General features: G+C 65.7%; 2 protein-coding genes across 2 annotated transcripts; one reads left to right on the top strand and one right to left on the bottom strand.

The window, feature by feature from the left end:
• Positions 1-23: 23 nt before the first annotated feature.
• On the bottom strand, positions 24-6,412 carry TMEM276 (transmembrane protein 276). The gene is made up of 4 exons (XM_065830540.1): positions 6,250-6,412; positions 6,064-6,146; positions 2,965-3,741; positions 24-311 (listed from the first exon to the last, which is right to left on the bottom strand). The coding sequence occupies exons 1-4, from the start codon at positions 6,410-6,412 to the stop codon at positions 24-26; spliced, it is 1,311 nt and encodes a 436-aa protein (XP_065686612.1).
• A 3,164-nt stretch (positions 6,413-9,576) lies between these two features.
• FOXH1 (forkhead box H1) lies at positions 9,577-11,986 on the top strand. Its single transcript, XM_065830541.2, has 3 exons — positions 9,577-9,771; positions 10,536-10,640; positions 11,105-11,986. Exons 1-3 carry the CDS (start codon positions 9,592-9,594, stop codon positions 11,780-11,782), a joined length of 963 nt encoding a protein of 320 aa, XP_065686613.1. The 5' UTR covers positions 9,577-9,591; the 3' UTR covers positions 11,783-11,986.
• The last annotated feature ends 1,455 nt before the right edge of the window (positions 11,987-13,441 follow it).

Here is a 13,441-nt window from a genome sequence, read left to right as displayed (position 1 = left end):
GTGCCCGGGGGTGAAGTGGCCAATCAGAGGTCACGCCCGACGCAGGCGCCACGCCCCCCCCCGCCGGGCCTGGAGTCGCAAACTTCAACGCCAGCGCCATCCGCCCCCCCGCCCCGGCCGGGGGAGATGGAGGGGCGGGGTTTGGTGACGTCACTGAGAGTGGACCAATGGGAGAGGGGAGCCCGAGGGGGAGTGGCCTGTGGCGGGGAGCTCCCGGGGGGCGGGGGCGCTCCCCGGGGCGACCAGTAAGAGCCGGTGCGACCAGTACGGACCAGTGCGACCAGTACGGGCCAGTACGGACCAGTACTGACCTAGTGCGGCCAGTACGGACCGTGCAACCAGTACAGACCAGTGCGGACCAGTACAGACCAGTGCGGACCAGTACTGACCAGTGCGGACCAGTACTGACCAGTGTGGACTAGTACGGACCAGTGCAGACCAGTACGGACCAGTGAGTCCAGTGCGGACCAGTACCCGCAGCCCCAGTGTGACCAATGCTCCCAGTGCTCCCAAACCCAGTGTGACCAGTGTCCCCAAATCCAGTGTGACCAGTGCACCCAGTACCCCCAGTCCCAGTGTGACCAGTGCCTCCCATGTCCCCAGTGCCCCCAGCCCCAGTGTGACCAGTGCACCCAGTGCCCCCAGCCCCAGTGTGACCTCTGTCTCCAGTACCACCAGTCCCAGTGTGACCAGTACCCCCAGTGCCCCCAGTGTCCCAGTCCCAGTGCAACCAGTGCCCTCAACCTCAGCGTCCCCAGTGCCTCCAGTGCCTCCAATGTCCCCCAGCCTCAGTGTCCCCAGTGCCCCAGTGTGCCCCCAGTGCCCCCAGTCCCAGTATAACCAGTGCTCCCAGTACCGCAAATCCCAGGGTGACCAGTGACCCCAGTGCCCCCAGTCCCAGTGCCTCCAATGTCCCCCAGCCCCAGTGTGACCAGTAACCCCAGTGCCCCCAGTGTGAGCAGTGCCCAGTGTGCCCCCAGTGTCCCCAGTCCCAGTATAACCAGTGCTCCCAGTACCGCAAATCCCAGAGTGACCAGTGACCCCAGTGCCCCCAGTCCCAGTGCCTCCAATGTCCCCCAGCCCCAGTGTGACCAGTAACCCCAGTGCCCCCAGTGTGAGCAGTGCCCAGTGTGTTCCCAGTGCCCTCAGTCCCAGTATAACCAGTGCTCCCAGTACCGCAAATCCCAGAGTGACCAGTGACCCCAGTGCCCCCAGTCCCAGTGCCTCCAGTGTCCCCCAGCCCCAGTGTGACCAGTAACCCCAGTGTCCCCAGTGTGAGCAGAGCCCAGTGTGCCCCCAGTGTCCCCAGTCCCAGTATAACCAGTGCTCCCAGTACCGCAAATCCCAGTGTGACCAGTGATCCCAGTGCCCCAGCAACCCCTCAGTGTCCCCACCCCTGAGTACCAGTGCTCCCAGTAACCCGGTGTCCCAGTACCCCTGTCCCAGTGTGACCAGTTCCCCACCCAGGGTGACAAACCAGTGACCCCTACGCAGGGTGTCACCCCAGGGTGACACAACAGGGACCCCCACCCCAGGGACCCCTCCAGGGTGCTATGTTGGGAACCCCCTCCCCCCCCCCAGGATGACATCCAAGGGACACCAGGGTGTCACCCCAGGGACTCCCTGAGGATGCCATGTCAGGGACCCCCACCCAGAGTGCCACCTCAGGGACCCCCAAGGTGACACACTGGGGACCCCCACCCCAGGGTGCCATGTCAGGGACACCCACCCCATGGTGACACCCCAGGGACCCCAGAGTGACAAACTGGGGACCCCCACCCCAGGGTGCCATATCAGGGACACCCACCCCATGGTGACACCCCAGGGACCCCAGCGTGACAAACTGGGGACCCCCACCCCAGGGTGCCATGTCAGGGACACCCACCCCATAGTGACACCCCAGGGTGCCAAACTGGGGACCCCCCACCCCAGGGTGCCATGTCAGGGACACCCACCCCATGGTGACACCCCAGGGTGTCAAACTGGGGACCCCCCACCCCAGGGTGCCATGTCAGGGTCCCCCACCACAAGATGCCCCCCCAGGGTGTCATGTTGGGACCCCCACCCAGGGTGCCACCCAAGGGACCCCAGGGTGCCATGTCAGGGACACCCACCCCATGGTGACACCCCAGGGTGTCAAACTGGGGACCCCCCACCCCAGGGTGCCATGTCGGGGTCCCCCACTGTAAGGTGCCCCCCCAGGGTGTCATGTTGGGACCCCCACCCAGGGTGCCACCCAAGGGACCCCAGGGTGCCATGTCAGGGACACCCACCCCATGGTGCCACCCCAAGGAACCCCAGGATGACCACAGGTGACCCCCACTCACGGTGACACCTCAGGGACCCCAGGGTGACACCCCTGGGACCCCCACCCCAGGGTGCCGTGTCAGGGTTCCCCAGCATAAGGTGCCACCCCAGGGTGTCATGTTGGGACCCCCACCCAAGGGTGCCACCCTAGGGCCCCCCACCACATGGTGACACCCCAAGGACCCCATGGTGTCAAACTGGGGACCCCCCACCCCAGAGTGCCATGTCAGGGTCCCCCACCACAAGGTGCCCCCCCAGGGTGTCATGTTGGGACCCCCACCCAGGGTGCCACCCAAGGGACCCCAGGGTGCCATGTCAGGGACACCCACCCCATGGTGACACCCCAGGGTGACAAACTGGGGACCCCCCACCCCAGGGTGCCATGACGGGGCCCCCCACTGTAAGGTGCCACCCCAGGGTGTCATGTTGAGACCCCCACCACAAGGTGCCACCCAAGGGACCCCCAGGGTGACACACAGGTGACCCCCACCCAGGGTGACACCTCAGGGACCCCAGGGTGCTATGTCAGGAATCCCCACCCATGGTGACACCCCAGGGACCCCCCCGGGGTGACACACTGGGGATCCCCCACCCTAGGGAACCCCCAGGGGTCACGTCACCCATGCCCCCACCACAACACCACCCAATGTCACCAACGAGGCCATAACCGTCACCAGCCGCCAGCTTTACTGCCTGCTCTGTGTCCCCATTGTCCCCGTCATTGTCACCGTCCCTGGGGAGCGGCGCCCGCAGCGCCCGCAGCAGCAGCAGGTTGGCGGCCGCCAGCACGCATGGGTGTCCCCACAGCAGCGTGTCCCCAAGTGCCACCACCCCCGGGTGTCCCCCTGGCATTGTGTCCCCAGGTGCCACCACCCCCGCCTGTCCCTGCGTCCGCATGTCCCCAGGTGCCACCACGTGTCCCCTGGGCAGCGTGTCCTGTGCCACCACCCCCGGGTGTCCCCCTGGCATTGTGTCCTCAGGTGCCACCACCCCCGGGTGTCCCCGCAGCCGCGTGTCCCCAGGTGCCACCACGTGTGTCCCCGGCAGCAGGTTCCCAGCGAGGAGCAGGAGGCCACCAAGCGCAGCGGCCATGTTGCCCGTCAGCGCGGCCAGGGTGACAATGGCACCGGTGACGAGGACGGTGACAGCGCGGGCGGCCAGCAGCCGGCCCTCGGGTGGCAGGCGCGCGGCGGCGGGGGCCAGTGTCACCGTCACCCCCAGCAGCAGGTTGGCGGTGGCGCTGTCACCGCTGCGCCGGTGGAAGCCGAAGGCCACCAGGGGTTGGGCCAGCATGGCCGAGACCCAGGAGCCGGGGAGGGGGTCGGCGGTGTCACCGTCACCTCCCGCTGTCCCCGAGGGCCAAAGGGGCTCCAGGGCGTCACTCGCCGCCCCCAGCGCCTGCAGCAGGAACCCGGCGGCCGGGCCGGGGGTCACCTGGGGACAGAGGGGACAGGTGAGCGAGGGGTGGCACCTGACGGGGTGGGTGATGTGGGGACAGTGCGACTGGTGGGTGACACAGAACTGGCGGGTGACATGGGACATGGTGACACAGGACCATTGCAGTGACAAGGGACCAGCTCAGTGACATGGGACTGGCCGGGTGACATGGGACATGGTGACATGGGACCAGCTCAGTGACACGGAACTGACCAGGTGACATGGGACTGGCTGGGTGACATGGGACATGGTGACATGGGACCAGCTCAGTGACATGGGACCAGCCCAGTGACATGGGACTGGCCAGGTGACATGGGACATGGTGACATGGGACCATCACAGTGACATGGAACTGACCAGGTGACATGGAACTGGCCGGGTGACATGGGACACGGTGACATGGGACACGGTGACATGGGACATGGTGACATGGGACCATCGCAGTGACAAGGGACCAGCTCAGTGACATGGGACTGGCTGGGTGACATGGGACATGGTGACATGGGACCAGCTCAGTGACATGGAACTGAACTGGCTGGGTGACATGGGACACGGTGACACGGGACCATCGCAGTGACATGGGACCAGCTCAGTGACACGGGACTGGCCGGGTGACATGGGACGTGGTGACATGAGACCAGCTCAGTGACATGGAACTGACCAGGTGACATGGGACATGGTGACATGGGACATGGTGACATGGGACCAGCTCAGTGACATGGAACTGACCAGGTGACATGGGACACGGTGACATGGGACCAGCTCAGTGACATGGAACTGGCTGGGTGACATGGGACACGGTGACACGGGACCATTGCAGTGACAAGGGACCAGCTCAGTGACATGGGACTGGCTGGGTGACATGGGACACGGTGACACGGGACCATCGCAGTGACAAGGGACCAGCTCAGTGACATGGAACTGGCCGGGTGACATGGGACATGGTGACATGGGACCATCGCAGTGACAAGGGACCAGCTCAGTGACATGGGACTGACCGGGTGACATGGGACACGGTGACATGGGACCAGCTCAGTGACATGGAACTGGCCGGGTGACATGGGACATGGTGACATGGGACCATCCCAGTGACAAGGGACCAGCTCAGTGACATGGGACTGGCCGGGTGACATGGGACATGGTGACATGGGACCATCCCAGTGACAAGGGACCAGCTCAGTGACATGGGACTGGCTGGGTGACATGGGATCATCCCGGTGACATGGGAGCATCTCGGTGACACAGAACTGGCCCGGTGATACAGGACCAGCCCGGTGGGACGGGACCACCCCGGTGACAGGGGACTGGGTGGGTGACATGGGACCATTCTGGTGACATGGGGCCAGCTGGGTGACATGGAACTGGCCACATGACATGGGGCCATCCCAGTGACAAGGGACCGGCTTGGTGACACGGGACCAGTCAGTGACAGGGGACTGGGTGGGTGACACGGGACCAGCTGGGGACATGGGACCGGTCTGGTGACATCAGACCAGTCTGGTGACAGGGGACCAGATGGGAGACATGGGGACAGCCTGGGTGACACTGAACAGTCCCGGTGACACTGAACAGTCCCGGTGACAAGGGAGTATCCAGGTGACACAGGGCTGGGTGACAGGGGCCCGATCCTGGGGACACGGGATGACCCTGGTGACATGGGACAGGTTGAGTGACACAGGAGCACCCCAAGTGACATGTGACCAGCTGGGGGACAGGGCCCGATCCTGGCGATGGGGGCCCGATCCTGGTGACACGTGACCAGTCAGTTACTGGGGCCCGATCCTGGGGGCGGGGCCCAATCCTGGCGCCAGGACCTGATCCTGGGGATGGGGCCCGATCCTGGCACCATGTGACCATCTGGATACCAGGGCCCGATCCTGGGGGCGGGGCCCGATCCTGGGGGTGGGGCCCGATCCTGGCACCATGTGACCATCTGGATACCAGGGTCCGATCCTGGACACGGGGCCCGATCCTGGCGCCATGTGACCACCTGGGTGTCAAGGCTCGACCCTGGACACGGGGCCCGATCCTGGCGCCGTGTGACTACCTGGATGCCAGGGCCCGATCCTGGACACGGGGCCCGATCCTGGACACCGGGTCCGATTCTGGCGCCGTGTGATCACCTGGGTGCCAGGGCCCGATCCTGGACACGGGGCCCGATCCTGGCGCTATGTGACCAGCTGGACGTCAGGACCCAATCCCTGTGATGGGGCCCCATCCCGCTGCCCGGTTCGGCCCACCCGGGGTTGCCCCGGTCCCCCATTGTCCCCATGTCCGTCCCGTCCCGTCCCGCGCCCCATCCCCGGTGTCCCCGCTGACCTGGCGGGCCCGGTGGGCACAGAACAGGCACACGGCCCCGAGCAGCGCCTGGGACACGGCCCGGCCGGCGGCACCCATGGGTCCTGTGGGGAACGAGGGGGGTGCTCAGGGATCACCGGGTGACTCCCCCCCCCCACCCCGTGGGTCCCACCGACCGCTTCCCCCCGCCCCCGCCGTTCCCGGTACCGGCACTTCCGGCCTCCGGGCGCAGCCACAGAGACGCGGGGGCTGGAGCGTCGCGCGGGGCGGGGCCAAGAGCGGTGGGATGGGCGGGGAGTGGGCGGAGACGGGAAGGGGGAGGAGCGATTGGCGGGGACATGGGAAGGGGCGGAGCGATGGGCGGGGACATTGGGGATGCGGAGCGATTGGCGGGGACACTGGAAGGAGGCGGAGCGAGAGGCGGGGACACGGGGACGAGCGGAGCGATTGGCGGGGACACGGGAAGGGGGCGGAGCGAGAGGCGGGGACACGAGGGGCGGAGTGAGGGGAGGGGACACGAGGAGGGGCAGAGCGATTGGCGGGGACACGGGTACGGGGCGGAGCGATTGGCGGGGACACGGGAAGGGGGCGGAGCGATTGACGGGGACACAAGGAGGGGGCGGAGCGATTGGCGGGGACACGGGGGGGCGGAGCGATGGGCGGGGCCAGAGAGGCGGTGCGAAGGGCGTGCAATGGTGTGTGTGGGGCGTGTAAAGGTGTGCAAGGGTGCGCGTGTCACTGTGCAAGCGTGCAAAGGTGTACAAGGGTGTGCAAAGCTGTGTATGTAAACGTGCAAGTGTGCAAAGGTGTGCAAGTGTGCAAAGGTGTGTATGTAAACGTGCAAGCATGCAAAGGTGTGCAAAGGTGTGCATGTAAACGTGCAGGGGTGCAAAGGTGTGCAAGTGTGCAAAGGTGTGTGTGTGTCACCTTGCAAGCGAGCACAGGTGTACAAAGGTGTGCAAGGCTATGCAAGTGTGCAAAGGTGTGCTCGTCACCTTGCAAGTGTGCACAGGTGTGCACAGGTGTGCAAGGCTAGGCAAGTGTGCAAAGGTGCGTGCATCACCTTGCAAGTGTGTACAGGTGTGCACAGGTGTGCAAGGCTAGGCAAGTGTGCAAAGATACGTGCATCACCTTGCAAGTGTGCACAGGTGTGCAAGGCTATGCAAGTGTGCAAAGGTGAACGCGTCACCTTGCAAGCGTGCACAGGTGTGCAAGGCTACGGAAGTGCGCAAAGGTGCACGTGACACCATGCAAGTGTGCACAGGTGTGCAAGGCTATGCAAGCGTGCAAAGGTGCACGTGTCACCATGCAAGTGTGCACAGGTGTGCAAGGCTATGCAAGCGTGCAAAGGTGCACGTGTCACCATGCAAGTGTGCACAGGTGTGCAAGGCTACGCAAGAGCGCAAAGGTGCACGTGTCACCATGCAAGTGTGCACAGGTGTGCAAGGCTATGCAAGCGTGCAAAGGTGTGTGTCACCTTGCAAGTGTGCACAGGTGTGCAAGACTGTGCAAGTGTGCAAAGGTGTGTGTGCCACCTTGCAAGCGTGCACAGGTGTGCACAGCTGTGCAAGTGTGCAAAGTTTTGTGTGTCACCTTGCAAGTGTGCACAGGTGTGCACAGGTGTGCAAGTGTGCAAAGTTTTGTGTGTCACCTTGCAAGTGAGCACAGGTGTGCAACAGTGTGCATGGCTATGCAAGTGTGCAAAGGTGTGTGTGTCAACTTGCAGGTGTGCACAGGTGTGCAAGGCAATGCAAGTGTGCAAAGGTGTGTGCATCACTTTGCAAGTGTGCACAGGTGTGCATGGCTAGGCAAGCGTGCAAAGGTGCATGCATCACCTTGCAAGCGTGCACAGGTGTGCAAGGCTATGCAAGTGCGCAAAGGTGCAAGTGTCACCATGCAAGCGTGCACAGGTGTGCAAGGCTACGCAAGAGCGCAAAGGTGCACGTGTCACCATGCAAGTGTGCACAGGTGTGCAAGGCTATGCAAGCGTGCAAAGGTGTGTGTCACCTTGCAAGCGTGCACAGGTGTGCAAGGCTATGCAAGTGTGCAAAGGTGTGTGTGCCACCTTGCAAGCGTGCACAGGTGTGCACAGCTGTGCAAGTGTGCAAAGTTTTGTGTGTCACCTTGCAAGTGAGCACAGGTGTGCAAAAGTGTGCATGGCTATGCAAGTGTGCAAAGGTGTGTGTGTCAACTTGCAGGTGTGCACAGGTATGCAAGGCAATGCAAGTGTGCAAAGGTGTGTGCATCACTTTGCAAGTGCGCACAGGTGTGCACAGGTGTGCAAGGGTGTATGTGAGGTGTGCAAGGGTGCAAAGGCGTGTGCAGGGGTGTGCAAGGGTGCCTGTGGTGGATCTGCTGCATGGGGACCCCATGTGCTGCAGGGGACAACCTGTGTCACTGTCACCTGCTCGGGGGGAACTGCAGCTCCAGTACCAGCAGCACCACCCGACCCCATCCCCCCTGTCCCCCACTTGTCCCCCCCGCCCTGGGGTCCCTTTCCTGTCCCTGCTGAGCAGCCTCGCTCCCTTTGTCCCCATCACGTCCCAGCGCTGGGTCCAGCCTGGAACGGGGACACGGGGCCCTGCTGGTGGCTCCTCACCCACACCCCCCCTGCAGCTGCGTCCCGCTGCCAGAGCCAGCGGCCTCGGGGTGTCCCAGAACACTTGGTGCTCATCCCATCCCACCACAGCCATCCCATCCCCCTGTGTCCCCATCCCACCCCATCCCACCCCATCCCATCCCACTGTGTCCCCATCACACCCATTCCTGCCATCCCATCCCATCCCATCCCATTCTATCCTATCCCATTCTATCCCATCCCATCCCATTTCATCCATCTCATCCATCCCATCCCATCCCATCTTGTCTATCCCATCCCATCTCATCCACACCATCCCATCCCATCCCATCCCATCCCGTCCCATCCCATCCCATTCTGTCCCATCCCACCCCATCCATCCCATCACATTCTACCCCATCCCATCCCATTCTATCCCATTCTGCCCCATCCCACCCCATTCATCCCATCCCATTCTATCCCATCCCATCCCATCCTATCCCATCCCATTCTATCCCATCCCATCCATCCCATCCCATCCCATCCCATCCCATCCCATCCCATCCCATCCATCCCACCCCATCCCATCCATCCCATCCCACCCCATCCCATCCCATCCCATCCCATTCTATCCCATTCTGTCCCATCCCACCCCATCCATCCCATCCCATCCATCCATCCCATCCCACCCCATCCCATCCTACTCCATCCCATCCCATCCCATCCCACCCCATCTCCTCCCACCCCATCCCACCCCACCTCATCCCCCCCCACCCCCCCATCCCATCCATCCCATCCCATCCCATCCCATCCCATCCCATCCCATCCCATCCCATCCCATCCCATCCCATCCCATTGTGTCCCCATTCCACCCCATCCCATCCATCCCATCCCATCCATCCCACCCCCCCCCAATTCCCGCCCCTCTCCTCGGTTCCGGGTGGCTCTCAGATAAAACCCGCTCGGTCCCAGCCCCTCCCCCCCCTCCGGCCATGTCGCCACCGCCGCCCCCGGGGTCGGTTTCGGCCTCGGGGTCGGTCCGGGCTTCCCGGGGGGGTTCCCGGGGCCGCCCCCAGCGGTACCGCCGGCACCCCAAGCCCCCCTACTCCTACCTGGCGCTCATCGCCCTCGTTATCCGCGCCGCCCCCGGCCGCCGCCTCAAACTCGCCCAGGTACCGACCCCCCGGGACCCCACCGGGACCCCCCACCCACCTACGGGACCCCCGACCCATCAGCCCCCAGCGACCCCTCGGTTCGGACCCCCGGCACCCCCATCCCGGCACCCCATGGGACCCCGGCACCCCTTCCCGGGACCCCTCACCCCCTCCGGGACCCCCCCGGCACCCCCGAGACCCCCACGCCGTTCCAGGACCCCCCGAACCCCTCCCGGGACCCCCTGTCCCACCCCGGTCCCGTCCCTGGAACCCCTGGGTCCTATCGCCCGCCCGCCCCGTCGGGGCTGCGCCGTGTTCCGTGGGTCTGGGGCGGCTCCAGTCACTTGGGGGGTTCCGATGGTCATTGTGGGGGGGGGACGGGCCGGATCCAGCCCCGGGGGGGTTCCGAGGGTCTCGGGGGGGGGATCGGACCGGATCCAGCCCCGGGTGGGGGGGTCGGGCCGGTTCCCGCCGATGCCCCCGCGGGGGGCAGGATTAGCGGCGCCGGGGGGTCTGTCGCTCTGTCGCCTCTGTCGCTCAGTCTGTCGGGCTCCCCTCCCCCCCCGCCCTCAGGGGGACCCAGGCGTCCGGGGAGGACCCAGCCGTCCCGCCCCCCCCACCCCCTTCCCGCCGCAGGGTCCTTTGGGTGCGGGGGGGGGGACCCCACTGTAGGGTGGCGGCTGCAGGGGTCCTATGGCTGAGGGTTGGAATAGGGTGTGGATCCGACTTTGGGGGGGTGTTGTGTGGGTGCTGCCCCCCCCAAATCTGCCGTGCCCCCCCAGATCATCCAGGCCATCAGCCGCCTCTTCCCGTTCTTCGGGGGGGGCTACCAGGGCTGGAAGGACTCGATCCGCCACAACCTCTCCTCCAACCCCTGCTTCGCCAAGGTGGGGGGGACACCCCGCAAAGTGGGGGGCACTTGGGGTGGGGGGGGGGCTCCATTGGGTTGGGGGGGGCAGCAGGACTGGGGGTCATTGGGGATGGGGGCGCTGGGATGGGGGGGACGTGACTATGGATGGGGACGGGGATTGGGGAGGCAGGAGGTTTGGGGGATTCCCTGGGGGGACTGGCGGGGCTGGGGGGTCCCCTCAAAGTGGGGGGAATGGCAGAGATGGGGGGGGGGTCCCTTGGGGATGGGGGGGCAGCAGGACTGGGGGAGGGGGGGGCTGGGGAAAGGGTGGGAGGTGGGGAGTTCTTGGGGTGGGGTGCAGGAGGTTTGGGGGCATCCCCTGGGATGGGGCAGCTGGGATGGGGATCCCAGGGTCTGGAGGGGTCTGGGTGCCCCTCCCGGGGTGCAGCCATAGCCGGGGGGGTCCCATTATCCCCCGTGTGTCCCCCCCCACCCCATCAGGTGCTGAAGGACCCGGCCAAGCCCAAGGCCAAGGGCAACTACTGGACGGTGGACGTGAGCCGCATCCCCCCCGAGGCGCTCAAGCTGCAGAACACGGCGGTGGCGCGGGGGGGGGCGGCCGCCTTCGCACGGGACCTGGCCCCCTTCATCCTGCGGGGACACCCCTACCCCCCCCGCGCCCCCCCGGAGCCCCCCGACCCCCCATCTCCATCCCCCCCAGGACCCCCCACCCACCGCCGCAGCTTCTCCATCGAGTCCCTACTCAGGGATTTCCCGGAGGGGGGGGACCCCACGAACAAGTCACCAGCGCCTGGGGACCCCCCCGCAGGCGGCGTGTGGGGGTCTGCGCCCCTCCTGCACCTCCCGGCACCCCCTTGGGTCCCCCCCCCGCCATCCCAATCGGGGGGGTCTGCTACCCCCAGTGCTGACCCCCCCCCAACCTGGGGTCAGCTCCCCACCTCCTACAGCACCACCGTGGCCCCCAATGCTGTGGCCCCCCCCAGTGGTCCCCCCTTTCTCGCCCTGCGCTGGGGGGTGATGCCCCCCGGCCCCCCGCCCCCCCCCAGGCCCGATCCTGAGCCGGAGGGGGGGCCACAGGCCATGCCCCCCAATAAAAGCATCTTCGACGTGTGGCTGAGCCACCCCGGGGACATCGTGCACCCCGCGCTGCACGGTTGACCCCCCCAAAATTGGGGGGTTCTGGAACCACTTGGGGGGGTGGTCTGGTTCTCAGCACCCACAAGTGACCCCCCCTGCACATATGGACCCACCCCGTGTGTCCCCCCCAGGTCAGAGCAACCTGTGGCCCCCCCACATACACACGGTGTCCTTGTCACCCCCCCTGTCCCCCCCAACAGCCCGGGATGGGCCCCAATAAAGAGCGAGTGGTGACAACAGCAGGTGGTGTCTGTGTGTCATGGGGGGGACACAGGAATGGGGTCACCCTGCAAAGCTTGGGGGGGGCTGCAGCCCCAGGACTGTGCACCCCACATCCTCTGCCCCCCCCATCATCCCTGCACCCCCATCATACCCTGAATCCCTGCACCCCCATCACCCCCTGCACCCCCATCATCCCCTGCCCCCCATCATCCCCTGCACCCCATCATCCCCTGCACCCCATCACCCCCTGCACCCCATCATCCCCTGCACCCCATCACCCCCTGCACCCCCATCACCCCCTGACCCCCACACCCCCTGCACCATCATCCCTGCACCCCCATCCATCCCCTGTGTCCCCATCATCCCCTGCACCCCCATCACCCCTGCACCCCCATCATCCACTGAACCCCCATCACCTCCTAACCCCCATCACCCTCTGACCCCATCCACCCCTGCACCCCCATCATCCCTGCACCCCCATCCAACCCCTGTGTCCCCATCACCCCCTGACCCCCATCACCCTCTGCACCCCATCATCCCCTGCATCCCCATCCATCCCTGCACCCCACACCCCCTGACCCCCATCACCCCTGCACCCCCATCACCTCCTGACCCCCACACCCCCTGCACCATCATCCCTGCACCCCCATCCATCCCCTGCGTCCCCATCACCCCCTGCATCCCATCACTCCCTGACCCCCATCACCCCCTGAACCCCCACCACGCCCTGACCCCCATCACCCCTGCACCCCATCATCCCCTGCACCCCCATCATCCCCTGCACCATCATCCCTGCACCCCCATCCATCCCCTGCGTCCCCATCACCCCCTGACCCCCAATCCCCCCTGACCCCCATCATCCCCTGTACCCCCATCCATCCCTGCACCCCACACCCCCTGACCCCCATCACCCCCTGACCCCCATCACCCTCTGAACCCCCATCACTTCCTGACCCCCATCACCCTCTGACCCCATCCACCCCTGCACCCCCATCATCCCTGCACCCCCATCCAACCCCTGTGTCCCCATTGCCCCCTGACCCCCATCATCCCCTGCACCCCCATCCATCGCTGCACCCCACACCCCCTGACCCCCATCACCCCTGCACCCCCATCACCTCCTGATCCCCACACCCCCTGCACCCCCATCATCCCTGCACCCCCATCCATCCCCTGCGTCCCCATCACCCCCTGACCCCCATCACCCCCTGACCCCCATCATCCCCTGCACCCCCATGCATCCCTGCACCCCACACCCCCTGACCCCCTGAACCCCCTGCACCATCATCCCTGCACCCCCATCCATCCCCTGCGTCCCCATCACCCCCTGACCCCCATCACCCCCTGAACCTCCATCACCCCCTGACCCCCATCACCCCCTGACCCCCATCACCCCCTGCACCCCCACTCCTCACCCATCCCCTGTATGGTCTCCCCACCCCCTCAGTCGTTCCCCCC

This window comes from Patagioenas fasciata, chromosome 2 (genome assembly GCF_037038585.1).
Source record: "Patagioenas fasciata isolate bPatFas1 chromosome 2, bPatFas1.hap1, whole genome shotgun sequence".
NCBI classification, from domain to species: Eukaryota; Metazoa; Chordata; class Aves; order Columbiformes; family Columbidae; genus Patagioenas; species Patagioenas fasciata.
This window is presented reverse-complemented; position numbering and strand designations above follow the sequence as displayed.

What these genes read in the sequence shown, in the direction of transcription:
- TMEM276 (XM_065830540.1), bottom strand. Translation starts at nt 6,412, where the DNA reads ATGTCCCCGCCCATCGCTCCGCCCCTTCCCATGTCCCCGCCAATCGCT. An exon ending in CCCGGAGGCCGGAAGTGCCG is followed by an intron (nt 6,147 to 6,249) that starts GTACCGGGAACG and finishes CGTTCCCCACAG; the next exon opens with GACCCATGGGTGCCGCCGGC. An exon ending in CTGGTGACGGTTATGGCCTC is followed by an intron (nt 312 to 2,964) that starts GTTGGTGACATT and finishes TGGCCGCACTAG; the next exon opens with GTCAGTACTGGTCCGTACTG.
- FOXH1 (XM_065830541.2), top strand. Translation starts at nt 9,592, where the DNA reads ATGTCGCCACCGCCGCCCCCGGGGTCGGTTTCGGCCTCGGGGTCGGTC. An exon ending in GCCGCCTCAAACTCGCCCAG is followed by an intron (nt 9,772 to 10,535) that starts GTACCGACCCCC and finishes GTGCCCCCCCAG; the next exon opens with ATCATCCAGGCCATCAGCCG. An exon ending in CCAACCCCTGCTTCGCCAAG is followed by an intron (nt 10,641 to 11,104) that starts GTGGGGGGGACA and finishes CCACCCCATCAG; the next exon opens with GTGCTGAAGGACCCGGCCAA.